General features: G+C 35.4%; 1 protein-coding gene across 1 annotated transcript in view; it reads right to left on the reverse strand.

Annotated features, from left to right (window-relative positions):
• The window catches only part of pcxa (pyruvate carboxylase a), a 233831-nt gene that overhangs the window by 181291 nt on the left and 25590 nt on the right, over positions 1–26950 (reverse strand). Inside the window, exon 8 of the mRNA XM_056446283.1 lies at positions 1689–1807. Within this exon, the coding sequence (XP_056302258.1) occupies positions 1689–1807 (119 nt within the window). The remainder of the gene's footprint in view (positions 1–1688; positions 1808–26950) is intronic.

The following is a 26950-nucleotide window of genomic DNA, read 5'->3' on the forward strand; positions in this document are numbered from 1 at the left end:
AACCAGTATCAGCAAAAATTGAACAAAAAGTGGGCTGATATAAATAAATAAAAATGCTGAATGCAAATAAAGTTTCAAATAAAACATCAAAATATGAGTACATTAATGTTCCATTGTCATATTTATGCAAAAAATAAAACATTCTTATTCTGGCCTGATGCAGACAAATCGTCACCTTAGAATTATAAGGTTCTATCTGACATTTGTGTCAAAATTGAGTTGTTGACATTCTTATTAAATGACAACTTATTTACATTATGGGATGTTTTTTTTGATAAGTTGTTTACATTAAGACGTTTTATTAAAAAAAAAAAATTAATAATAATAAATAATAAAATGTTACACACATACTTTTTGCTATGGAACGAAAAAACTTTGAAGCTCAATATCTCAAAATCATTCAGAACGCAGATAGAACCTTATAATTCCAAGGTGACGAAATGAGTAAAGCCTATTGGTTTAAAAAGATCCGTACGGATCACAACCTACCGCATCATTCAAATCATGTATATGAAAGCATTTCGGCTTTCTGGTAAAATATAATGATGACGGAAAAAGTTATGCTGGGACATAAATGCTTTTAGGTTATCCATTAAAGGTGTTTTAATGTTTGTTTAGGCTGCATTAGTGCATTCAGCTGCACAATTAAACATTAAAAGATTGTGATCTCAATTTAAACTCGTGCAAAATGACGGATAAATGATTTGCATATGTTTATTAATCCTTCAAAGCTCTGCATTCAAATCTGCATTTGATTGAGAAAAATTCCGTTTTTACACTTTTTCAGTAAGTTACAAACAAGAAAATAACACAGAAGAACTAGGAGAACAGCTTCTTGTTCAGATATAAACACTGATGTTTATGGTAAAGATTAAAATCACCGTTTAATGTAACTTGACGCTGGTGAATGTTGTAGCAATTACATTGTGTAGACAATGGGTGGTGACAAACAACCAATCAAAATTATGTCACAGAATAGGTTTTCAGGAATGATACAACTACAGTATAATGCAAGGAAGTGGGCTGATGTGAAAATAAATACGATATGTTGCACAAAATGTTGGATTTCTATATTCCGCATTATCAGCAACAGTAGCAAAGATCATTTTTCGTATTGAATATTTTCCTTTTTTTCCAGCTGGTTCTTTCTTGATTTTTTTTTTTAATTAAAATTACAGGTTAAGTTCTGTCTGTTAAACCAGTGGTTTTTGCAGTAACATTTTTGTATAAATGAAAAGCAAATAACATTTGTCTCCTCCCTTTTTTGCTAATTAGAAAAATAGTCCAATCCATGACTCAAAAACTGTAGTGTGCTCCAAACCGTGAGATGTGTGATCACCAATAGGCAAAAGTATACAGATTTAAGCATTTTATGGCTGGACTGTGATCCCTTAACTGATATTTTTATTGTCATCAAATGATTCCAGTTCTACATAAGATTTCTGGTATATAACCTACTGTTACACTTGATTACATTTTGGTGGTTGTTTTCTGTAAATCTCAGTGTAAAAAAGCAAAAGTTAAATAAATAAATAAATAAATAAATAAATAAATAAATAAATAAATAAAATCACTAACTGGACACTTTCCAAAGTCTACATTTAAAAGGGTATTACACTTCAAAAGCTCTTTTCATCTTTGGTATTCACATATACATTATTCACATATACAGACCGAAAGACACTCACTCTGTGATCTCCTCTGTAACAGTGTGTTCCACCTGCAGACGTGAGTTGACCTCGATGAAGTAATGTTTACCGTGTTTATCCACCAGGAATTCCACTGTGCCAGCGTTCTCATAACCAACCTAAAAAGGAAGAGATGGAACAGACTGAGTTTCCCACAACTTAAAGTCCTATTTTTTATGATGTAGTAAAAACCTCTCTGGTGCTTAGGATTACCATCGTAAATGTTTTTCATTTTTTTTACTAACTACTAACAGGCACAAATACTTCACATAATAAAAAAAGAGCAAGTGAGAGAGACTGTTAACCTTCACAAAGTGCTGTTTGTTTACCTTTAAACATTTTACTTGGCATTATATTTCTGGAATGTTTTATATCTGATGGTAATTGTTGTTGTTACCAAACTGAACACATGACTGAACAAAGTTTATGCATTCTTTTGAGAATTACAGCCCACAACCATTAAAAAAATTACACTATTTTATGATGTCCTTGATATAAATGAATTCAATATCAATGCAACGTGCTTGTTATTGGGCTATAGCAAGAATGAGGAGTTGAGCTTAACAGACGCTATAAACAAAGGTATGCATTTCCAATCAAGTCACGCATGTTATAAGGCAAAGCAGTTTAGCTGATTTGTAATGCAAATATCTAAACACCCATTAAAAAGACAGCGCTCAATGCATTTAAACATGTAGACATGATCAAGATGACCTGCTAACATTCCGAGTATCATAATGACAAAATCATCATCATCATTACTCATGATAGTAGTACATGCAATATCCATGCCACAGACAGATGTGACATTTTTAGGAACCAAGCACTGCATATGTTGCATGCATAGGTTGTGTATTCAAGTGTGGTCAATCAGATGGGGCTTGACTAAACTAGACTAAGCAAAGGTGCCAAAAAGGTGAACCTAGAGACTTAGATGAGAGCTGAAAATAACAGTAGAGAGGTGAATAAAATGACAACAGCAAGTAGTTTTGGATGATTAATAGAACTGAATCACAAATGCAGTTAGGCAACATTGCCATTGTCATAAACATCTTCAGATTTTATGGTCAAATTTTGGTGTAACTATTAAGTCTGGTGGTGCTGTAACAGTGCAAGTTATATTTTTGTGGGATAAGTCTTTTTTTCTTTGTGCCCGTCAGTGCCCCATTGTTTAAAACACCACAGTCTACCAGAGTATTTCTGTTGACCATGTTCATCCCTTGATGACCAGTGTGTCCATCTTCCAGCAGGATAACACATCAAATCAAGTTCAAATCATCTCAAATCTTGAGTTTGCTAAACTCAAATGGCCTGAACAGCTTAGATTTTTGAAGTCAACTTTTATGTGATTACAGTAAAATGTTAATCAGCTGCAAATGCAAACGTTTTGCAACAAGCTACAATTTACTGCAGTAAAAAAAAATATCAATTCTGCCAGACGGCTCACCACAGCTGTATTCAAAAGACTGCTAGCCTTTTCTATTCTTTTATTTAGGCATAATTGGCACTAGGATTGTGTGATAAATCGAAATGCAATTTAAAACGTTGCAATTAGCTAAAAATCGCAAGAGGCTGTGATATGAAATATATGCATTATTTTATTTTTCCCGTCCAGAGCAAATGCGTGACTGCCGTCTGTGTGTGATATGTCTCTCACCAATTGAGTGAATTGATCAGAATTGCACAACTTAACTAAGCCAAAAGCCCATAATAAAAAAAATGTAAAAACAGGAAAGCGCGGACAGGTGGAATGATGGCGTCTGCCGCTTTAGAAGCATTAAAAAAATGAATTAATATCAAAGAAAAACAGGACATCATTAATATGGGAATATTTTTGTTTCAAAGACAACAAACAAAAAGGTAATTTGTAATAATTGTTGCCACAGCAGGAGGTAATACAACCACCAGCACCTAAAAAAGCACCACATGCAGCTACATTAGGAGTGTCTTGCTAAAAAGTCAACTGAAAGTATTGCCAGTGACACTCAATCTAGAAATAAGCAACAGCAAAGTACACCTTCAGAGTTGTTTCCTCCATGTTAGTTTGCGGAGTGTTCTGTAGTTTTATAATAATTCTTTTTTGTTTGCCCTAATTGGCACAATAACATGAAATATTCACATATCATAGGGTGAAATTACAACATTAAGGTTAAAAGTAGAAAATTTCACCGCTGAATTGCCCACCGCTGACTGTATCTGGAATGCAGTAATTACAGAACTTGTTTTTTTGCATTTAAAAAGGCGTCACAGCACTCAGGCCTCCTACATCAAGTTGCTGTCAAATAAAACAGTTAATCATATTCATAACAGTCAGTCATACCAACTTGCAACTGTAAACAGAAGCTTGCAATGCTTGCCCACCATATGAGTTCATCTGATTGGTCCACTGTTTTGGGACTGACATTATTGAATGGCACTGCATGTTAAAAGTTGAAATTCTTTTAACTAAACATGGTGTTGGCGACACGGTGGCGCAGTGGGTAGCGCTTTCGCCTCACAGCAAGAAGGTCAGTAGTCCGAGCCTCGGCTGGATCAGTTGGCGTTTCTGTGTGGCGTTTGCATGGGTTTTCTATGGGTGCTCCGGTTTCCCCCACAATCCAAAGACATGCGGTAAAGGCGAATTGGGAAAGCTAAATTGGCCGTTATGTACGTGTGTGAATAAGTGTGTGCGGATGTTTCCCAGTGATGGGTTGCAGCCAGAAGGGCATCCGCTGCGTAAAAAAATACCTGCTGGATAAGTTGGTGGTTCATTCTGCTGTGGCGACCCCTGATTAATAAAGGGACCAAGCCAAAAATAAAATGAATGAATGAACGAACATGGGCTACAAAAGACACAGTAAAGTACAAGACAAGCATAATGGTCATGCACGTCTACATGGAAAAACAATGCCAAAGTGGTGCAATGGAAAAATGAGTTCTGTGTGAAAAGCCATGCTCTGTGGTCATGTTGTTCATTTTGAAATCACATGATCAACGCAGCTCAACCAGTCAACAAATCTAAAAAAGTGTCACGGCAGAGAATTATATTCAACCAGTCAACTAGTCTGTGCAAGCCCTACTTTAATCACCAGATCTCAGCCAGAGAGATTGACATCATCGATATGCAGTCGATAAGTCTGCAGAAACTGTGATGCTCTCATGTCAATATAGACTTATAATCTGTGAGGAATGTTTCTAGCACTTTGCTCAATCTATGCCATGAAAAATTAAGGCTGCTCTGAAGGGAAAACTGGGATCAGCAAGATGATTTCTTTTTCAAACAGAACTGAACACGTGTGTAACTGGAAACCAAATGCAAGCCCAAAACAGCAACCACATTATTATTTTATTTTTTACTAAGAATCACTGTAAATTGTTATAGGATTTACCTCTTTGTTGGTTTGTTTTTTGCCGTTGTTTTTAAATGACATTAGTAGCTAATACCACCTTTTAATAGCACCACTAAACTATAGTGCATTGTGGTAAGGATGGATTACTGCAAAGGCAGCATGACAGCAGGTTGCCTCTTACTAGGCCACATCTTGACACACACACACCACCACATAAAGCCCAATAGGGGGTTTCATAATCCCGTCCCCAAATTTCGCAGAAGTGCAATCCAATTCGTCCTTAGGCCTGTCTCAGCTGCCAAATTTCCCAACATAACACGTCTGGATACACACCGTCTCTCTCTCACACACACACACAGACATACAGTGCATGGAAAGTAAAGCATCCTTGATAACTGCCTGCCAACACACACTGAGATCAAACAACTAACCCTTCAAATTCCTGGCTGATATTCATACTCACACCCGCTCGAAAACCTCACAAGCCCTGTGAGACCGCAAGAAGGCATGAAGACTGTACTCGAGACTTGAGAACATCCATCATTTTCTCACACACACATGCCGAAATGCAGAGAGCAGATTAAAACTATCAGACCGACACAATGAAAGAGATGAAAATAAACAAGACAGCTCGCAGTGCCCACGAGTAGAAAGGTACAGACAGGTAATTAAATTGGTAAAATGAAAGGAGGAAAGGATGGAGAGCAAGAGAAGAGGACAGATGGCATTCCACCGAGAGGACTAAAGAGGGTGAGAAAGAAGGAGCGAGAGAGATGAGTAATTATGAGCCTCACAGCTTGAAACAATTTCTAATTACTTTATAACATCCATAGCATAAACAGGGTCTACCGACAGGATACGACGAGAGACAGAAAAAGGTCAAAGGTGGAGGGGTTACTTTTGGGTTGCTTTTTCATATAGGAGTCGACTCACTGTAAAAAGCACTAGCTGTTCTTTAAGTGCAGTTAGTTTGTTCTAAGTTTGTTCACTTTACAACATTAAAACACGTAATCCCAACTTTTTAGCACATTAAGTTGTTAAACTAAATAGATTCAAGTAATCTTGACTTGCAATAATATGCATTTACAACTTTGAGTGGTCATGTGTCAAAGATATGTTAATGATAGAGAATGGTGATGAGGGCACTGAGGAAACAGGTTGAAGAATTCAAACTTGAGCATAATCAGATGAGCTTTATAAATCAGAGCTTTTTCAATTCTTTGATGTTTAAAATGTATAAATATTTAATAATATATTAATAAATTCTATATTTATATGATTATTTAATTCACGATTTTAGAAAAGATTTACATAATAAATTCATAAAATAATATACTACTACTACCAGGACTTTACATTAGCACCCGCCAAATGCGGATATATTTCAGCGGTGGCGGGTTAGACAGCCACTCCCACTAGCCACTTTTTCTGGTTGAAAATTATTTTTTAACTTCTAGTTTTCTTAAAAGTAGGACTCGACAATGAAGATGGCCTAACATGCATGCAATTTTAATCTTAGAATTAAGCAGCATGACTGACAAAAATAATTGTGTTCGCGCGAGCAAAAGAAAGCAGGTGAATGCCGAATGAGAATGGTCACTCGCGCCAACAGCTGATGTGAGGCGCACGACTGTTTAAAACGTGCGCGCTCCCGTTTCCTTGCTTAAAGTAACTGTGCCTAGAAACGCAACTAGTGTGATCGGTTCTCTTTCAAATTGACTTGATAAAAAGTTATGCTCATGCACCCACAGTCTCGCTGTTTTCAACAGCTTCAGATTTGTCTTTTTGTAAGCAGCACAGGTTGCTTTCGCTTTAACCATTATTTGAACAGATTATTAATAGGCCTAACATTAACAGTGTGTGCATGATCATCCATAGTTCATTTTCACAGTAGATTTGTCACCTGCCTTTTGCTTACAGTTATTTTTGTTAATGTGGTTCAATTATAATTTTTTTTACAATAATATTGCTTTAATAGGATATTAACTTCCCATTTATGTGTAGTTAACTAGTGATCTGGGGCCTTTAGCCAGGACAGATTGCTGTGCATATTTTAGATACATGACAATAATTTTATTAAGAATTTTTTTTTTTTTTTTAAATGTCAACCGGTTTATTTTTTTTTTTAAGAAATGTTTTGTGTAAAAAAAAAAGGTATAGAGCTATATTTTGCTTGTTTTGGCACATTTAAAATGTGTGGCTAAGAATTAATTATTTATTTATTTTTAGTGTGGTTAGAGATCAATTTGGTAAATCTCTAATTTTGAGCTCTGAAAAGTCATGTGAAATAAAAACTAATTGTAATACGACACTATGAAACCATAATCCATTTGCTTATGCTCATTGAGTAAACTCATGCATAACACACAAAAAGTGAAATGAATGAGGCGGCATGTGGACATAGCCCAACATCTAAATCAAGTAAATTTAGCATGTCAAAGTCAAATTCATGCATATAAAAAAAATGCACAAAAATTGTGGTTAGTGAAAATGGTAAGTGGCTAGCAATGTTGGAAAACTACTAGCCACAGTGGCTAGTGATCAAAAAAAAAGTTGAAATCAAGCCCTTACTACTACTACTACTACATAGTGTTATTGTTATGATCACCAGCAATCTAGCAGCTGCAGATCTCTAAAGGACTACAAATCCAACATTTCATGGACTACAAGATCAAGTCATGCACCACTTGCACTCACTCGCTCACGATGTGATCACATGGACTATAAAAACAGCACAATCACACATATATTGTTGTTTTTGCAGTATGCGGATGCTATACAATACAATAAAAAGTTTTAGAAGTGTAGACATTTGTTTTTAGGGCAGCATGGTGGCACAGTGGGTAGCACTGATGCCTCACAGCAAGAAGGTTGCTAATTCAAGCCCCGGCTGGGTCATTTGGCATTTCTGGAGTTCACATGTTCTCCCAGTGTTCTTCCTGGGTGCTATGGTGTTCCACACAGCCCAAAGACATGCGCTATGGGTGAATTGGGTAAGCTAAATTGTCAGTAGTGTATGCATGCATGTCCCAGTCCTCCAGGTTGGGGGTTGAGCATTGGGCTAACAACCAACCCTGTAAAAAGTAAATGTTTTAAAACACCAACTTGGTGAAGCAAAATATAAACTTCAATATAAACGGCATGGGAGTGAGTTAGTAAGTGAGGTACTGGTTTTTGTTTTTACTTAAATGTTTTAGTTCAGCTTACTTAATAATTTTAAGGCAATTGGTTTCCTATTATTTTCCTAGTAATGTGAACACTAAGTTAGCACAACTGATTATTTTGAGTCAACGGTACGGAAGTTTACTTTAAGTTGTAAATGCAAACGGTTTTAAGATATGCTCACTTAAAATTACACTACCTAGAAATTAAGGCAATCAGTTTCCTCGATTTTTCTAAGGTCAACGTAATCATTATTCCACACTGTAAAATGTAATGATAGAAGGAGAAGACACAGAGAGGCTGTAACCACCATTTGGGGGAAATGATCCATCTAAATCTCAGATTAAAGGTCTATTAATCTAGGCTTACTAGCAGATTTTTCAAACCCTTGTTAATTCTTTGATCATTTTTACTGTTAATGCAAAATGCATGTAATTAGCCTAAAATGTACATTTGTATTAATTTCAATATTTCACAATTTTTCCTTACACTAGCAACAAATAAAATGTATACTTAAGACCTTATGGGCAAAAGAACTAATATTTAAAGGATTAGTTCTCCCAAAAATGTAATTCTGTTATTAATTACGCTTTTATCATGTTAATCTCTTAAGACCTTCATTCAACATTGGAACACAAATTAGGATGTTTTAGATAAAATCAGAGCTCTCTTATGCAATGGTCACACAACATTCAAAGTCCAGTAAAAGGAACCAAAAACACTGGAAACATTCCACATGACTTTAAATATTTATCTAGATCATCTCTTCATCATCAGGTCAGAGTATAACATATTGCCATTAGAGTCAGGACACAGAATAGTCAAATACCTGTAGTAAACATGCACACTAATCTGACGTGGAAAACACAAGTAGACAAAATTGTGGGGGGGGTTCAGTTTAGAAACACAAAACTGTTTTGGTGTTTCGTATGAGGTTTCGTATGATGAGGGAGCTCTCAAATTTAATCTAAAACGCCTTATTTGTGTTCCAAAACGGGACAAAGGTCTCAAGGGGTTGGTGACGCTCATGATGGTGACAAACAACATTTTAATTTTTGGTGAACTAATCCTTGATCTCAGTGTCTAAGCATAAAATAGTTGATTCTTTATAAATAGACTCTATTGACAGGGCTGCAACATTTTATTATGTAAAACTGTTAACTATTCTGGCACATTTTTTGCTTCAAGTCTAGCCTATGGAGCAAACACTTGCTTATGTCTTGTCTACTTCTGAGCACTGCAGGCCAACGAATTAAAATTATGCAATTATAATTATGTGGGTGTAATGTATAGATGTCAGAATGTGTTTGACACATGTACTGAGCAACTTATGCGAGTAGAGGAATTTGTGCATTTATGAGAGTAGAAGATTTATTTTGTATTTTTTTTCTTATGTTTCTTATCATTGACTAATTCAAGACCATAATAAAAAAAATTGCATTCTCTTTCTTTCACTATAAAAAAAGGATGGGAGCCACACAATTGATTTGTAATTAAGTTAAATAGTAATTAAGTTAACTTGTTATTTTTATTCCACTTAAATTTGTAAAAACTAATAATTAATAAACTAATAATTAAGGTGTTCCACTCTAACAGAACATAGAATAAATAAAGTTGAATTAAATTCTGATATGAACGTAAATTTCATAATGATATAAAAGAATTTATGTAAACGTATTTGTCTTTAAAAGAATATGGGAACTGGAAAATAGATTCTTTACTAAATTATCATCAAGTAGCACAAGTGTTCTTAACATTAACAATATTAAGAAATATCTCTTAAATAACCAGCCATTTCTGAGAGAATCATTTCAGAAATCACTGTTTTCATTTTGTCATTTCAGTATATGATGCTGAGAAATGCTCCCTAAAATCATAATATTGTAAAGGTTTCACATACTGTATATGCACATCGGTATATGTATACATTTGATTTTGCATCATTAAACATCAACACAATTCTTCAGCAGAACGTTTCTCTACAAGGAAAGAAAACTGTTTTTATACTGCCAGATTCCAAAAAAAGTCAAGAAAAGCAACATTAAAATTTCATAAAAGCAGCTCTTACTACTAGCATGGCTAAACTGAAGTCCTCTGAAGTCATTTGATAGCTTTGTCTTGTAACTGTGTGTCATTGTTTGCTGGTAATATCTCTTCTGGTGTAGCTATCAAACTCTGTCTTTTCCAAATAAATGCACAGTCGGTCATGTGACAATAGAAAAATCAATGCTTTTTCACATCAATGTCAAACTAGGTGCAAATATTTTTAGAGGCGTCAAGGGAAAAACTGTCAGCGCATAACTGATTTTCAAATGTTTTTCACTCAAATGACAAAAAAAAAAAAACATGACTTAAGACATAATATGGGACACGAGTCACATCATGGATGACGTTTACAGTCATTCAAGTTTCACAGTCGCTTATCAAACCTATAACTTGCAAATGTATATTTATAAAAAAAAATTAAAAAAAGTTGCTTTGACGTTCATATTAAAGCCTTCTTTGTGATGCACAGGATTGTAACAATTAAAGGTGCCCTATAAAGAAAATCTAGGTATACCAGGGATTAGTAGAATAATAAAAGATCAGTATTCGGAAATGGACATATTGTGAGCCTCAGACGCCACCGTTTCCTCATTCTCATGTAAATTCAATGAGTGTAAAACCCAGTGGACAATGGGGCAATTAGAAGACAAAACAAACTGTGACGAGACTCACAGGCCACGGCCTCATCATTTGCATGTAAGCCTACTTTAGGTCGTTCATCCGGACCTGACAACAGTTGATTTTATCAAAAGAACATGGACTCATATCTAGCTCTGAGATCATTAATGTCCACGCCTGAGGCTGCGTTTCAGAAACAATGTTTTCTAGTGAAAACTATAATAGTTTCCCTCCTTTAGTTATTTTAAGCTTATATTTAACTTATGCATGTGGGACTTTTATTTTGGCATTAACCATATTTGGTCAATATGGTTTCATGTAAGGATGCACAATATATCGTTTGAGCATAAATATCGCAATGTATGCGTCCGCAATGCTCACATCGCAGGATATGCAATGTTGAGTTGAGATTATATTTGACCAGAAACCACAGGTCAAAACACTGAGATGTTTGTGGAGACCCTGCAGACTTTAATCATAATAGAGTAAATGTTTACCATCTGCAAAGTGTTTTAAGGTGTGTGGCTTTATGAGCATTTTAAGAGAGTTTAAAGCATAAACTTTAAAGAGTTTAAAGTGCATAAAGAAGGTTAATAAAGATACATTCATTTATTTTCTGCCAACTTGGCCTCTAATTTATCAGAGGTCGCCATTGTAGAATGAGCCACCAACTATTCCAGCAAATGTTTTACTTAGTGGATGCCCTTCCACTCACAACCCAGTACTGGGAAATTAATAAAGGTACAGCACAGTTTATTTCACTTAATTATTTGCTCCATTGTGTTTATTTACGACTGTTGTTTGTTTATTATATGTATATACTAACTTAAAAATATATATATGAAATATTAATATAGTGCCCTACAAAATTATCTCAATAAATCTAAATGAATGACTTTCCAAATAGAGCCATTTAAGTCAACTGGTGAAAATTGTATTTATAAATCGCAATATATAAAAAATATATATTGCCATGTCAAATTTTTCTAATATCAGGCAGTCCTAGTTCTATGGGTATTTTATGGAGTAATAAATGAAAATATAAAACTGTTTTTGGAGATTTTTTCGAACTTGCCAAAGCCATTAACCTACTATGTAGATACCAGAGAACAATTTAACTTAAACCAGTTTAACAATTATAAACTGTTTAAATAAATTAATTAAATGGATTTAAAAAAAAAGAAAAAAAAAAAAAACTTAAAAACTTAAAAAAAAACTTAAATTATAGTTCAAAAAGCATGTCCCAGCACACCAGTAATATGTTTAGCATATTGCTGTCATTTTATAAAATTTTCTAGCTTTTTGTAACATCTTGCCAGCACGGTTAGCATGTTTCATGAACATTGTTTGATATTCCACTAGCATGTTTTAATTTTAAAATTAGTCATCATTATTATTGTCATTGCTTTCATATTTATTTATAGTGTTACTTAACACTGCTATTTTAAAGAATTGCTAACATGCTGTTACAGGTTGACAAACTGTTTTCATATTACTGCCTTTAAAGAAACATGCTACTAACATGTAACTGACCAAATGTTAACATGATTTAGACATTTTTTTAACAGTATGTTATTGTAAGTTATCATATAACTTGGTTAGCAAGTTGGTAGCATGATTTTAACATGAAATATGTGGATACATTTGCTTGTAAGAAAATATAAATTAAGACAAAAGACATGTTGGCATGTATTAATATTCTTGTACATTGCACATTTCTATATGTACCTAAATGTTAACTTTGCTACCTTTAATCAACACATTGCATGTTTCTACTAAGGTTAACATTGTTTACATGATTTAGAATGTAATGTGAACATATATTTTCCCATGGTTAGCATTTTGCTAACATGTTTCTAACAGCAGTTAACATACTGCTGGCATAAACTGAAACATTGCTCATGTTTCTCACATGGTCAATATATGGTTACAAAAATTAGAATGTCAACCTGTTACTAACATGTTGTATACACTTGCCACTTTATTAGGTACACCTGTCCAACTGCTTGTTAACGCAAAGTTCTAATCAGCCAATCACATGTCAGCAACTCAATGCATTTAGGCATGTAAACATGGTCAAGACGATCTGCTGCAGTTAAAAACGATCAGAATGGGGAAGAAATGTGATTTAAGTGACTTAAGTGATTTAATGTGATTTAAAATGTGGCATGGTTGTTGGTGCCAGATGGGCTGGTCTGAGTATTTCAGAAACTGCTGATCCTCTAGGATTTTCAAACACAAACATCTCTAGAATTTAAAGGGAATGTTCTGAAAAAGAGAAAATATCCAGTGACAAGGAGTTCACTGTACTCAAATGGCCTCCACAGTAACCAGATCTCAATCCAATAGAGCACCTTTGGGATATGGTGGAACAGTAGATTTGAATCATAGATGTGCAGCCGTGGACCAAAATCTGAGGAATTTTCTAGTACCTTGTTGAATCTATGCCATGAAGGATTAGGCAGTTCCGAAGGCAAAAGGGGGTCCCAACCCGGTACTACTAAGGTGTACCTAATAAAGTGGTCGGTGGGTGTACATGAATTAACAAAAACTATACTGCTCTTGCATATCAATTAGTTAACAAATTAACATATTGCAAGCACGTTTGTAGCCCTGGAAACATATCAGCTAGCATGATTTAACATGTTAGCATCTCCTAAACTAGTCGTAGCTAGTGATACAGCTAAATAGACATTAGACAACATTAACCAAAGCTTTTTCCATCACACCAAATAACGCAACATTTTACTCCAAACTTTCACCGTTTTCTATATTCAAATACATCCTAGCATTACAGAGACAAAACAGTGGTGAGAGGAAGAAAACACAGATGCTGACAGGCAGAGACAACAGAACAACTTATGCAATCACTGAAGTTAAACAGCATTATGTAAACACCCTCATCTTTCACCGATGATTAGCAGTGAAGATGCTTTATGTTCACAATCAGCCACTGCCTGCCTCAAAACGCATGCAAACGGGTGCGAGAGAGTGAGTGTTGACTGTGGGTCTGTGATCCCCAACCTGTGCTTCAGGCACTGTGGGTAGAGCAGCTGTCTCCATGGCAACAGCTGCCATGAAACAAAAAAAAAAAAAAAGAAAAAGAAAAAAAAAGACGTTAAAACGGGGAGATGTATCCGTCATGTTAATACCATTTAATTCCTCATCCTTGAGTGCATAAAAAAAGGCTGTAACAGAGACCACAACAATTTAAGCGGCGCCCCGAGAAGAACAAGGTCAACAAAAATGCGTGCAACATAATTGGTGGAGAGAGTCTTCTCACATTTTTCATCTTCCATGACAACGCGTTGACAAAAAGGACAAATTACAAGGCTGGCTATCATGGGGTCAGCATGGAGAACTGAAAGCGATGTAAAAGCAGACTATTCAGAGGAAATCTGTGGTGACAAACATAGCTTTAAGCCCTCGGAGAAGAGAGAGGGACAGAAAATAAAAATAAAAAAGACAGACACCCAGCACTGGAGAACAAAAAAAAAAAAAAGCTGAAGCTCAGAGAGAACACCACTATATACTTCCCTTCATATTAACAAGACAATGGATGAAATATCTGGAAACTCTGTAGTGTGTACTTGAGTCACCTTACAAAACAGGTGTGCCTTAAATGTACAGACATATTATATAAAAACTCTACCTTCGGTTTTCTCTAATCTCATTGCTGAATTAGCAATTACACTCACCGGCCACTTTATTAGGTACACCTTACTAGTACCGGGTCGGACCCCTTTTGCCTTCAGAACTGCGTTAATCCTTTGTGGCATACATTCAACAAGGTACTGGAAATATTCCTCAGAGATTTGGTCAATATTGACATGAACGCATTACGCAGTTGCTGCAGATTTGTCGGACATCGATGCGAATCTCCCGTTTCACCACATCCTAAAGGTGCTCTATTAGATTGAGATCTGGATCTGTGGAGGCCATTTGAGAACGGTGAACTCATTGTCATGTTCAAGAAACCAGTCTGAGATGATTCGTGCTTTATGATATGGCGGGTTATTCTGCTGGAAGTAGCCATCAGAAGATGGGTACACGGTGGTAATAAATGGATGGACCTGGACAGCAACAATACTCAGGTAGGCTGTGGTGCTGACACAATGCTCAAAAGGTACTAATGGGCCCAAAGTGTGTCAAGAAAATATCTCCCACATCATTACTTCACCAGCAGCCTGAACCATTGATAGAAGGCAGGATGGATCCACGCTTTCATGTTCTTGACGCCAAATTCTGAGCCTACCATAAGAATGTTGCAGCAGAAATCGAGACTCATCAGACCAGGCAACGGTTTTCCAATCTTCTATTGTGCAATTTTGGTGAGCCTGTGTGAATTGTGTTCTCAGTTTCCTGTTCTTAGCTGATAGGAGTGGCACCCGGTGAGGTCTTCTGCTGCTGTAGCCCATCCGCCTCAAGGTTCAACGTGTTGTGCATCTAGAGACGCTATTCTGCATACCTCGGATGTAACGAGTGGTTGAGTTACTGTTGCCTTTCTTTCAGCTCAAACCAGTCTGGCCATTCTCCTCAAGGCATTTGGGCCTACAGAACTACCACTCACTTGACTTTCTCTCTTTGGGACCATTCTCTGTAAACCCTAAAGATGGTTGTGAATGAAAATCTCAGTAGATCAGCAGTTTCTGAAATGCTCAGACCAGGCAGTCTGGTCATGCTGCCCATCATGCTGCCATGTTAAGGTAAATTTCTAATTAGACAATCATAAGCAGTTGGACAGGGGAACCTAATAAAGTGGCCAGTGAGTGTTTATTTTAATAGTATTTTCTTTTGTTTCTGTTTGTTTATTTATGAGCAAAATTCAGATTTATATAATAAAAAAAGAAAAAAAAACACGAAGGGTCCCCATGTTATGCATTAAGCTTGTCACCATATAATTTCTACCAATCTGAAGTCACATTTAAAAATGAATCAAATAAATACAACCATCATTATGAAAGTAAACTAATTAAAGCCCAGTCATTTGCATCGTTTTATCTCGGTGGTGTTGAACTTGAAAAAATGAGGCACAGTTTCTGTCATGTGTTCTAATCTAGTCTACATGCTCGTTCATAATTAAAAATGAAAATGTGAATGAAATTAAAATGACCACCGTGTCTGTCAAAATGACAGACGATGAGAAGTGTAATGCATGCCATAATCATAATTGCCCTTCCTAAAATTCACAAATAAGGTCCACTTATATTCATCATTTTACCATACGTTTTACCAATTTTGCAAGTAGAAGCCAATTTTGAGGTCAGGCCTGTTATCACGTGTCTATTTATAAGCATCAGCATTAAATTATCCATAAAATACATAATTTCATAAAAAATATATAGTTAGAAACATCAGTCTATTAACTGGAAACATTCTGACCTTTCTAGATGCCATAATTATGAATTAAACTGAAAATAAATCCTACCAATGTTAATCTAATCATTTACTTCCATATTTCAGTTGATAATTACATATATAAAAAAACTTGTTGTGACCTCACATTATGCATCAGCCTCCATCTACAGGTTTACACTTTAAAATAGACTACTATTAAAATAAATCAACCTGTCACAATAGCTTCACTGTTCTGTCACTTATAAAAGTAAATCCCACTATAATTGTCCACTGATATTTATCAGTTTAAAAAAATAAATAAATAAAAATAAAATTATATCCTTATGCAATTCTAAACTAAGTATTTTTCTGTCAACTCGGATAATAGTTTTCAAACAGTTGAAGTCAGAATTAATATCCCCCTTTTCTTTCTTTTTTTTTTTATATTTCCCAAATTATATTTAACAGAGCAAGGAAATTTTCACAGTATGTCTGATATTTTTTTCTTCTGAAGAAAGTCTTAGTTTTGAAGCTATATTTTTGTTCTATAGTCTACAGAACAAACCATCATTATATAACTTGCACAAAAACTTGCCTAATTACCCTAACCTGCCTAGTTAGCTGAATTAATCTAGTTAAGCCTTTAAAATGTCACTTTAAGCTGTATAGAAGTGTCTTAAAGTGTCTTATGTCTAGTCAAATATTATTTACTGTCATCATGGCAAAGATAAAATAAATCTGTGATTAGAAATAAGTTATTAAAACTATTATATTTAGAAGTGTGATGAAAAAAATCTGCTCTCCGTTAAACAGAAATTGGGGGGGGGGGGTTAACAGGGGGGCTAATAATTCAGAATTCAACTGTATATATACACACACACACTTCTGTGTACTGTATAGTAGTAGAATATCTATCTATCTATCTATCTATCTATCTATCTAATCACTTGTATTAAATAATTATAGAAGGAAAATAGTTAATTTTGTATGCATAAGTAAAATGGAGAATCTTTATATACTTGTAATCATTTTGTAATTGTGTATATTCTCCCAATAATAATAATAATAATAATAATAAATAAAATTATGTACTGAAATAGAAATGAAAGCAACTTTTTTTTTATAATAATTACTTCGATATTTCAGTTGACAATGCATTATTAAAATATTCAAAAAAAAAAAAAAAAAAGAACTTGAAGCCATTCTCCTAGTATACATTGCTTATACTATAAAATTTCAGCTTTTTTGGGGGGTGAAAGCCAGTCACAATCTCAAAAAAAAATGTCAACTCACTTACCACTTGTATATTTCTAAACATCAGCATCTCAAACAAAAATTGCACAATCAAGAACCTGGACATAATTAACCACCGAAACAATCATTCCAGTGGTTAATAAATAGGAAAATAAAAATTTCAATTAAAAAAAATAAAAAATCGTCTCTCTGAATGTCTATACCAAAAATCGAAGGCAAATTACACCTAACGGCCCAGTTCATATTCTCATGGCTACTGCTGGATATGGTGTTGAACGTCTGCTAAAAGGTCAGTTCAAGTCATGTTTGCCCCAACATGAAGAACGGCTAACATTATCACACATGACATTTCCGTTTTTCTGTGACATGCAGTCCTAATGATTAAACATGATGGTGACAGGCCGTGTCGCTCTTTCAGAACGGCGTGAAACTTCTGCCACGCTTCCAAAAGCACAATTAGACAATTAAAAGAGCCAGGGAGAATTTTCTTCGACATTAAAAATGGAAACCAACAGCGAGGGAATGGAGGAAAACGTCCCGCTGCTCTTAAGAGAAAAAGCTGCACTCAGCAATAGGAAATGAGATTGAGGCAAGCTTGAAGCGTCTAAGGGAACATGTCAAAAGCTCAAATGAGGTTTTAATGCTTGCTCTGAGAAATCTGAAAGCCCGGCCATCTTCTCCATTTCCCTCGTATGATAGAACAGATGGAGGAGAGATTTTAGCTCGCTTTCCTCACTTCATACTCACACAGACAATACTTTACATCTCTCTCACTCATGCGCACACACACACACATACACACACACACACACACACACACAAATAAATGCTAATGCATTCATATCCTCCAGAACGCTAAACAACTGACAGCAGAGAGTCCAGAGGAGGTGAAAGACGGGTGACTGGCGCTGTATTTTATCTGTACGCGAGTCTGTTGAATTCAGAAGTAGGAGTCAAAAGGAACTCACCACCGATAACATACTGAATAAATCTTTTCAACGTGGCAGGTGATTTCAGACATAATCGCATAAGCATGTTGATTTTGGGGAAGTCTATATCTAAACCTTCCTGCATTCAAAAAAAAATCTTCACCATTACTTGGAAAAAAATCAAACCATGTGCAAAGAAGTTTCCTGAATAGTCAAAAGCTTTATTAACACTATGCACGAAATGTCATGTTTGTGATTCATCGGACTGACACAAACTCTGTGAGGCAGCCGTGCATTGGCGCACACACAGAAAAACGGGGTGTATCTGTGCGTGGACATGATTACACACGCTCACACAAACAAGTCAACAGAAATTGCAAAAAATGCTGCCAGCCATGAAATGAATTGCTCTTTCAGTGGGTTACCAAACATAACTGAAGTTTATAGTGCATTTTTTATATGCATGTTAAGCCGGAAGATTCAGATTCAGCTTGCAACATTTGCTCACTTTGCTACATATTTAGAGTTGGATGGAGAAGTGTGAATTTATGTACTTGATACTCTGCATCGAGAAATCTGTTTTTCTTTTGAATGCTTGCATTGCATTTAGAGCTGGGCGATTAATCAAAGTAATCGAAATTCAGAACCTATAATTGATTAATTTTCTAGGTCCGTTTTTTTTCCAACTACCATCTCTACTGCATGTGGAGTCACATGACCCTGCTCTGTTAAGGCTGATTTATACTTTTGCATCGAACGCACAAGTATGGTCCAGCGCAGCCTTCACACAATCGCAGTCTACATATCAAACATTTGCGAATAGACTTGCCAAAAGGGGATGATCGTGAACCCACAGTCCTGCTGTTTTCAAGAGCTCAAGATTTGAAACAATATACAGTTGAAGTCAGTATTATTAGCCCCCTTTGATTTTTTTTCTTTTTTTAAAATATTTTCCAAATGATGTTTAACAGAGCAAGGAAATTTTCACAGTATGTCTGATAATATTTTTTCTTTGAGAAAGTTTTATGTGTTTCATTTCGGCTAGAATAAAAGCAGTTTTAAATTTTTTAAAAACCATTTTAAGGTCAAAATTATTACTTTTTTTTTTTTTTAAATAAGCTATTTTTCATAGTCTACAGAACAAACCATTATTATACAGTAACTTGCCTAATTACCCTAACCTGCCTATAAATAACCTAGTTAAGCCTTAAAATGTCACTTTAAGCTGTATAGAATTGTCTTGAAAAATATCTAGTCAAATATTATGTACTGTCATCAGGGAACAGATAACAAATCAGTTATTAGAAATGAGTTATTAAAACTATGTTTAGAAATGTGTTCTCTGTTAAACAGAAATTGGGGGAAAAAATAAACAGGGGGGGCTAATAATTCTGACTTTAACTGTATATCCTTTTGTAAGCAGCAGTGGTCGCTGCTTTCGCTTTAACCATTCTTTGAACAGATTAACAGGCCTAACACGAACGGGATCATCCTTTCATTATCACACACTGCATGTTTTTAACTGCTTTTTTTGCCTAGTTATTTTTGTTAATATGGTTTAATTCTCTTTTTTTCACAATAACATTGCTTTAATATGAGATTAACTCCCATTTAAGTATAGTTAACTGGTAATTTGGGATCTTTAGCTAGGGCAGACTACTGTGCATATTTTTGGCACAAAACAATAATTATTTTTAAATGTCATTTTTTTTAAAGAAAAAAAGTTGTTGAATTAAAGTGCATGTATACAGTTATATTTTGCTTGTTTTGACACCTTATTTAAACTTTGTGGCTAAGAAATAAATTTCTTTTAGGTGTGGTCAGAAATAAATTTAAGTCCTTAAATTTGAGCCTAGAAAAGTCATGTGAAATAAAAACTAATTACTAAATACCACCAAAGCCATATCACTCTGCAGCCCAAGACTCACGGAAGCTAAGCAGGGCTGAGCTTAGTCAGTACCTGGATGGGAGACCACATGGGAAAACTAGGTTGCTGTTGGAAGTGGTGTTGGTGAGGCCAGCAGGGGGCGCTCCACCTGCGTTCTGTGTGAGTCCTAATGCCCTAGTAAAGTGAAGGGGACACTGTACTGTCAGTGGGCGCAGTCTTTCGGATGAGACGTTAAACCGGGGTCCTGACTCTCTGTGGTCATTAAAAACCCCATTGCACTCGTAAAGAGTAGGGGTGTAACCCCGGTGTTCTGGTCAAACTCCCTCCCAAATCGTCCCTTACCGGCCTCCCAATCATTCCCATTCACTGAATTGGCTCTATCATCGTCTCTCCTCTCCACTGGTGTGTGGTGAGCGCACTGCCGCCGTTGTCCTGTGGCTGCAGTCGCATAAGCCAAGTGGATGCTGCACACTGGTGGTGGTGTGGAGAGACACATACACAATGCGCTATATGAATACACAAGTTACACATTACATTACTATAACCCATTTGCTCATGCTCATTGGGATCAAGGTCATACACAACACGCACACAAAGTGAAATGAATGAGGCGGCATGTGGACATAACACAAAATAATTTTCGCATGTCAAAGTCAAATATATGCATGTAGAATATATTATCCCAACAAAAAATTGTGGCAAGTGAAAATGGCGAGTGGCTAGTAATGTTGGAAATCTACTAGCCACAGTGGCTGGTGATCAAAAAAAAAGTTAATGTCAAGCCCAGATTGGGAATATTTGGAAAAACAACATTTCACATGAATTTGCCTTCAACTGCATACTGAGAGTGAATGGCTGTACATAAATACTGTAGATAAATATTGTGCAAAAAGGGAAATTTAAGAGCAACTGGAAATTAAAATCTAAGTAAAATTTCAGGGTATTTCATTATTTTGTCAGAATTTAAACCCTCTGACTGACGTGGTTTTTCAGTAAAGTCTGTTAAGTTTAACAGATCAACTACGCAAAAACGCCTTGGGGGTGGGGGGGGATCCATGGACACAACAGTGAAATGTATGTCACGGGTTGAGAACAGTCCATCTCAAATGCTCTCCAAATGATGTAAAGCAGCCGATAAGTGTTTGGAGCACTTAAAATAAAGCATACATAAAGTCTTACATTAAAGAAAGCCCATGCACAGAAAATTAACTACTCTCTACTATTAACTGACATGACTGGTGATTGATGTGGTTTATTTTCATTATTTTATATTAGAATTGATTAAATTGATTAGTAGTTGTACCCTTAACTCAATCGTCACCAAGTATAGATTAATCGATCTTTCCTCATGAAAACAGGCTTCCCTGTGCTCTTTTCTACACAGAATTACTCTTTCACTCATAAGGTCAGGTCATCGGCGCAAGCACATGTCAATAGGCAATCAATAGCACTCTCTCCTTATTTACAAACCCTCCACCGTCATTCAGAAACGCTTCAGAATGTCAAATGTAAACACACAGATTTCCCAAACACTAAAGATGAAGAAAACAGCAACAGAGGGTTTCCATTTATATTAATCCATTAGGCAGATATTTTCATCCAAAATGACTTCCTGCAAATCGCACATATACGCGAGTCCTCAGTGGCATTTGATCAAAGTAGTAGCAAAAGGCTCCTGTCAAGAAATCAGTCTTTTGATTTGGAGTTAAACGTCAGCTTGACTTGAGTTTTCTACTTGTATAAATGTCTCGCTAACGTCAGACTGAGAGAATGTGATTAGCAAAGAATGTGCAAGTAATGAATGTGGTTTGTATTATAAAAAGGCAAAACTCTGATGTCTGCCTCAAAAATACAGTCAATTGTAATTGCAGTCGATGGCATCTGTTATATAAATTGCTGCTTTTTTGCACAGTCTTTGTATTTGGATGCTTTTAAAATGAATTGTTGAGACATTATACAGGCAAGCATGCTGTTAGCGGATCAGCAACAGAAGATAAAAACAGGATTCCTTCCTTTTCAGAGCCTATAAATAAATAATGACAGGTGTATGCGGTCATATGTCAGCCTTCACGAGCAAGTAATAATCGGTAAGGACACCTACATTTGCTCTGAGGTAAATTAACCATGCCAGGTTAACGCTAATTGGTTTACTTATTGATTCAGGTCAAGGCAGAGTTCATAGTGCCCACGAGTATGCTGTAAAACAGTTTTGTTCACCTACTGTATACTGAAAATATAAAAAAGAAACATTTTCACAAAGAAAAATCAGTCATGCAGGTTTGGAATGACAGGATTGATATTCGTTATTATGTGATCTCTTCATTTAACTCAAATAAAAAAGGCAAAAGCACATTAAACAAGACAGACAAACATTGAATTTGCATTTCAAAAGCAATTGATGTACTAAATACCAAAGTTATCAAATTCAAAATAGTGGCCATATTAAAAGATTTCTTAAAATAAATAATTTTTTTAAAAATAAATAAATTAAAAAAAAAAAAATTTTTAAAAACGTAAAAACCCTATAGTAAAAATCTGTTACATGGTTAACTAAAAATGTTTTTATGTAGATGGTGAATAATCATAAACTGACTTTCTCAGAAATCCCTGCATGACACCGTGCATTACTTGGTTGTTGCCATTACTATTATTGACTATTTTATTTGGGTTTAAATGTTACTGTGTGTTTACACTGCAAGCGGCGAGAGCACCAAAGTAGCCGGAAGTCATTCATTTTCAAAGGGAACCGGAAGCGATAAGCAACGAGGATTGGCGCCACACGTCTTCGCCAGTGTGGGTGTCGAGGAGAGTTTAAATCAAGTCAACTTTATGGTAATGAGCTATGATGCGGCAAGCAATCGGAATGTAGAAGTCCACCGCTTGTTCCCAATGGTTTGATTATTGCGGTCGCTGGATTTCCAATTATTTACGATATTTTCTTACAGCAGGGCCACATTAAAAAGTTACAGGCGAGTTACTGATGTCCATTAATGTTATAAATATAAAATATATATAAAAGTTCTTTAAAAAAGGCGGGAATCTCATGCCGACTATAACGACAGTACAAAACAGTATTGCTGCTTCAGAATAATTCAGACATTTAAAGAGACGTTTTGGATAAATGGAGCAAAACCACACCACACAGACACACACACACACACACCACAACTTGATAAAAAGTGCAGAAAATTTTCACGCTAGAAAGCACGTTTTTTTATGCAGGAATGTAACCGATTTGCTGATATGCTGTAATGGCTCTTTTAAACACAAGATCAATGTAGTGAATTTTGAGCCGCGAGAGCTGAGGAGGCAAACAGCATTGACGCCAAGCCAGCCAGAGTGAACTTTAACACTTGGTTACTTCTAATGTTGACAAATAATATTTATTGCATTATTTTAGTTTTACCAATGGTGTTTAGTAGTTGTGTGAACGTTACAGGGCACCTTTTATACAGGAGTATGTTTCTCTGCTTATGGATGAGCTGCATGTCACGAGCATTGTCTGGGAAATAGATGTTAGTACTTGTGGATGTTAGTAGGTGTATAACACTGTAAATTTGATGAAATATGATAGCTTTTTTTAGAAATTTAGTTTCTGGATTCTACAATACATGTTTGACAACAACTGCTGCCATTTTTTACCTACATTTAAAAAAAGGTCACAGTATACTTCCAAGGACATCGAAAAACTGAAATGATGTGATTGAGAACAATATACGGCCAAAACCAAGTACGTTTTGAGTTTTGGGGAGCGTTTGTTTTGGCTCCTAAACACCTTTGTGATTGGTTTGATGCAATTAAGTAATCAGTGGGTGTGTTTTGTTTTGTTTTTTATTTGATGTGCAATTTTCTTCCCTCCATTTGCTTCTCATTCACGGGGTCAGAAAAAAGAACAACATCCAAAAACACTAGTAACATAAGAGAGTAGAGTAGCAGCGCTGATACAGATATATCCGCACCTGTACAACTGCTCCCAGAAAGATTTTCAAGATTCGGAAGGGGTCACATACCGGGACAGAAGCCCAACTCCTCACACTACATCTTTTCTATGATAGTACATACAACGGCGGCACCATTCGGTGTCTGTCCGCTTAAAAATAGTAAACAAAATGTGGTGGTACGTGTCATGGACAAGGCAGTATAGGACACTGTTGTGGCCTTTTGATATGGTATAGTGGGATTTGTTTTTGAGCAAACTTCATTCCACTCACATCTATTTAATCTTTTTATTTTATAAATAAATGACCTAAAACATCCATTAAAAGTTAAGATGCATTGACAGTCAAGTCTGTATGAAGTAGTCAAAAAGTGTCTGACCCACTTCTTTCTTTTGGCGTACTGCAGTCCCACTTACCATGCCTTTATTTCAAACTTTCCAACTAATGATTATCTTGATTATTAATTAATCAGCAGACTATTTCTTTTAGAAATCAGATTAAACATTACAGGTTTAATATGTAAATGATTTTAATTATTAGATGAACTCTCCATTTATTATGAATAAAATGGCAAAAGCTAATTAAACATGGAAGACAAACACTAAATTTGAACATTTCAAGTCACTACTCAAGCCCTTTATTAATCAAACCAAAAAAAAACATTAGCAAAGAGTATTTAGTCCAAATTACAGCCCTCTCATTTAGCTGGGCTCTGTCTGTTTCACAAGCATTTGCTCTTTCTGGGTGTTCTGTCTATTTAAATGCTTTTAAACTCAAATTATTCAAACCTTTATTAAAATATTGAACTGCTCTGTTCACGTAATAATTATTTTATCAGCTTTTTAAGCTTTTTTTTTTAAATGGCTATCAAAGTGCTTTGCCTTGATTCTGATCTGCTGCAGCTTTTAATCGTGTTATCATGTAATTTCTTCAAAAGAAAAACGTCTGATTAAATTGCTGTGCAAAGTCATTCAGCCTATTTAATTTCAATCCAATTTTGCCTCTTCATAACTACATTTTACAAAATGTTTAAAAAATATTACATTTACAATAAAAGTCTCAACACCATGTAAAGCTGGTCTGAATTAGCACCAAGAGAGGAGGACCATAACAAATGATAAATTGGGTTGTTGTGCAGCTTCAGACATATCCAGAATTTTTGTAAACTGGTGCCAAAAATCCCAACACCAAGCAAAAAGCAGTGCACTTTCATAAAATCTCCAGAAGATAAAATATTCATATTGTAGTTGAGAGGTTCAAACCTCCCCAAACACCAGGCAGGCAGTCCATATGTTTGCCCAGACTGGCATACAGCGATGAGAGTCAGCCAGACGAACAACATATGAACGGAAAAAAAAAAAACCTACTCTAATAATGAATAGATATCAATGTCAAGACCCATCTGGATATCATCTGAACAACACTAAGAGGTTATAGCACAAGCAGTGTTACTGTAAAATCTCATTATAAATAAAATTAATGGATTACTATAGAGATATACAGAGGCTTTGTTACACTTCTAAAGGCAGATGTTACCATGTTTCTCTAACAGCTTGTCTGTTGCAGCAATAACAGACTATTTTTTTGAGTCTTGGCGTATGTTTATGCAGTGAAATGGATGAATGCAAAAGTTTGATTATGGTTATCAACAACCCAATGGTACAGCAGCGCCACCTGCCGTCTACTGCATGCAATAATCCAATAGAATTACTAAAAAATCCATTACATGTTTATGCTTTTAAATTGAAGGTTTACAGCCCGCCAACAGAAAAAAAAATAATAATAATAAAAACAATGTTATATTATATATCTGATCTGTCTCTGCCCAATACAACTTTTGTTTGGGAAACTGTGAGGGATAATATGTTCCACACTTCCACAAGCCCTAATCACCAGTTTATTCACAGGGCATATTTAACTACACTTATACGTCATATCATAGGTTTATCTCCACATCCTTCTAGCAAGCTCTGTGAACCAATGTCCAGATACCATTTTACATATGATGTGGGAATGTCCGAAGGTGCAAAACCTTGGGATTCGGTGCTGGACATTTTATTTAAAGTTACAAAAAATTTGTTTCCCAAAAGATCCTGTATTGTTATTATTGAATGATAACTCTTAATGTCCCTTAAATGAAAGGTCCGTAAATTTTGGTTAGCTTATTCAACTGCTACAAAGAAAATGTTTACATTCTGACAGTGTGGAAAATCTACATAGGTGACTTCAAAGAAATCTTGGACACTTAACCCTCATCTGATACTATGAATGTCAAATTTAATATAATTTATCTAATAGCTTGGTCTAAATTACAGTTATTCTTTGTTTCCTGAAATAACCCTGTGCATATAACAGGGTGGGTGGATGGGCCATATATAGAGGGTAATCGCTGTTAAAAGCACTTTTCAAAATGATTGTAGAAATTAAAAATCTGAATTACAAAAAAAATTAAAAAATCTAGTAAATGAATATTACTAGTCAAACGTTTGGGGTCAGTACAGTTTTTAAATGCTTTAAAATAAGCTTATCCTGCATATTTCATCAAATGTAAAGTACAAATTGTAAAATTGTAACCTGTTATTGCACCGTAATACCAAGAATTTCAACCAAAACATTTGTTAAGAGCTTTAAAAAATAAGTTAAATCAACTCAAATGCATCCAATTTCAGACAGAGCAGATTACTTGACATGACATATTATACAAAATGATTAGCTCTCCTGTGAACTAATTCAACTATTTTCCAAGAGCTGTTCAAATGGA

The sequence above is a fragment of the Danio aesculapii genome, chromosome 21, assembly GCF_903798145.1.
Source record: "Danio aesculapii chromosome 21, fDanAes4.1, whole genome shotgun sequence".
Lineage (NCBI taxonomy): Eukaryota > Metazoa > Chordata > Actinopteri > Cypriniformes > Danionidae > Danio > Danio aesculapii.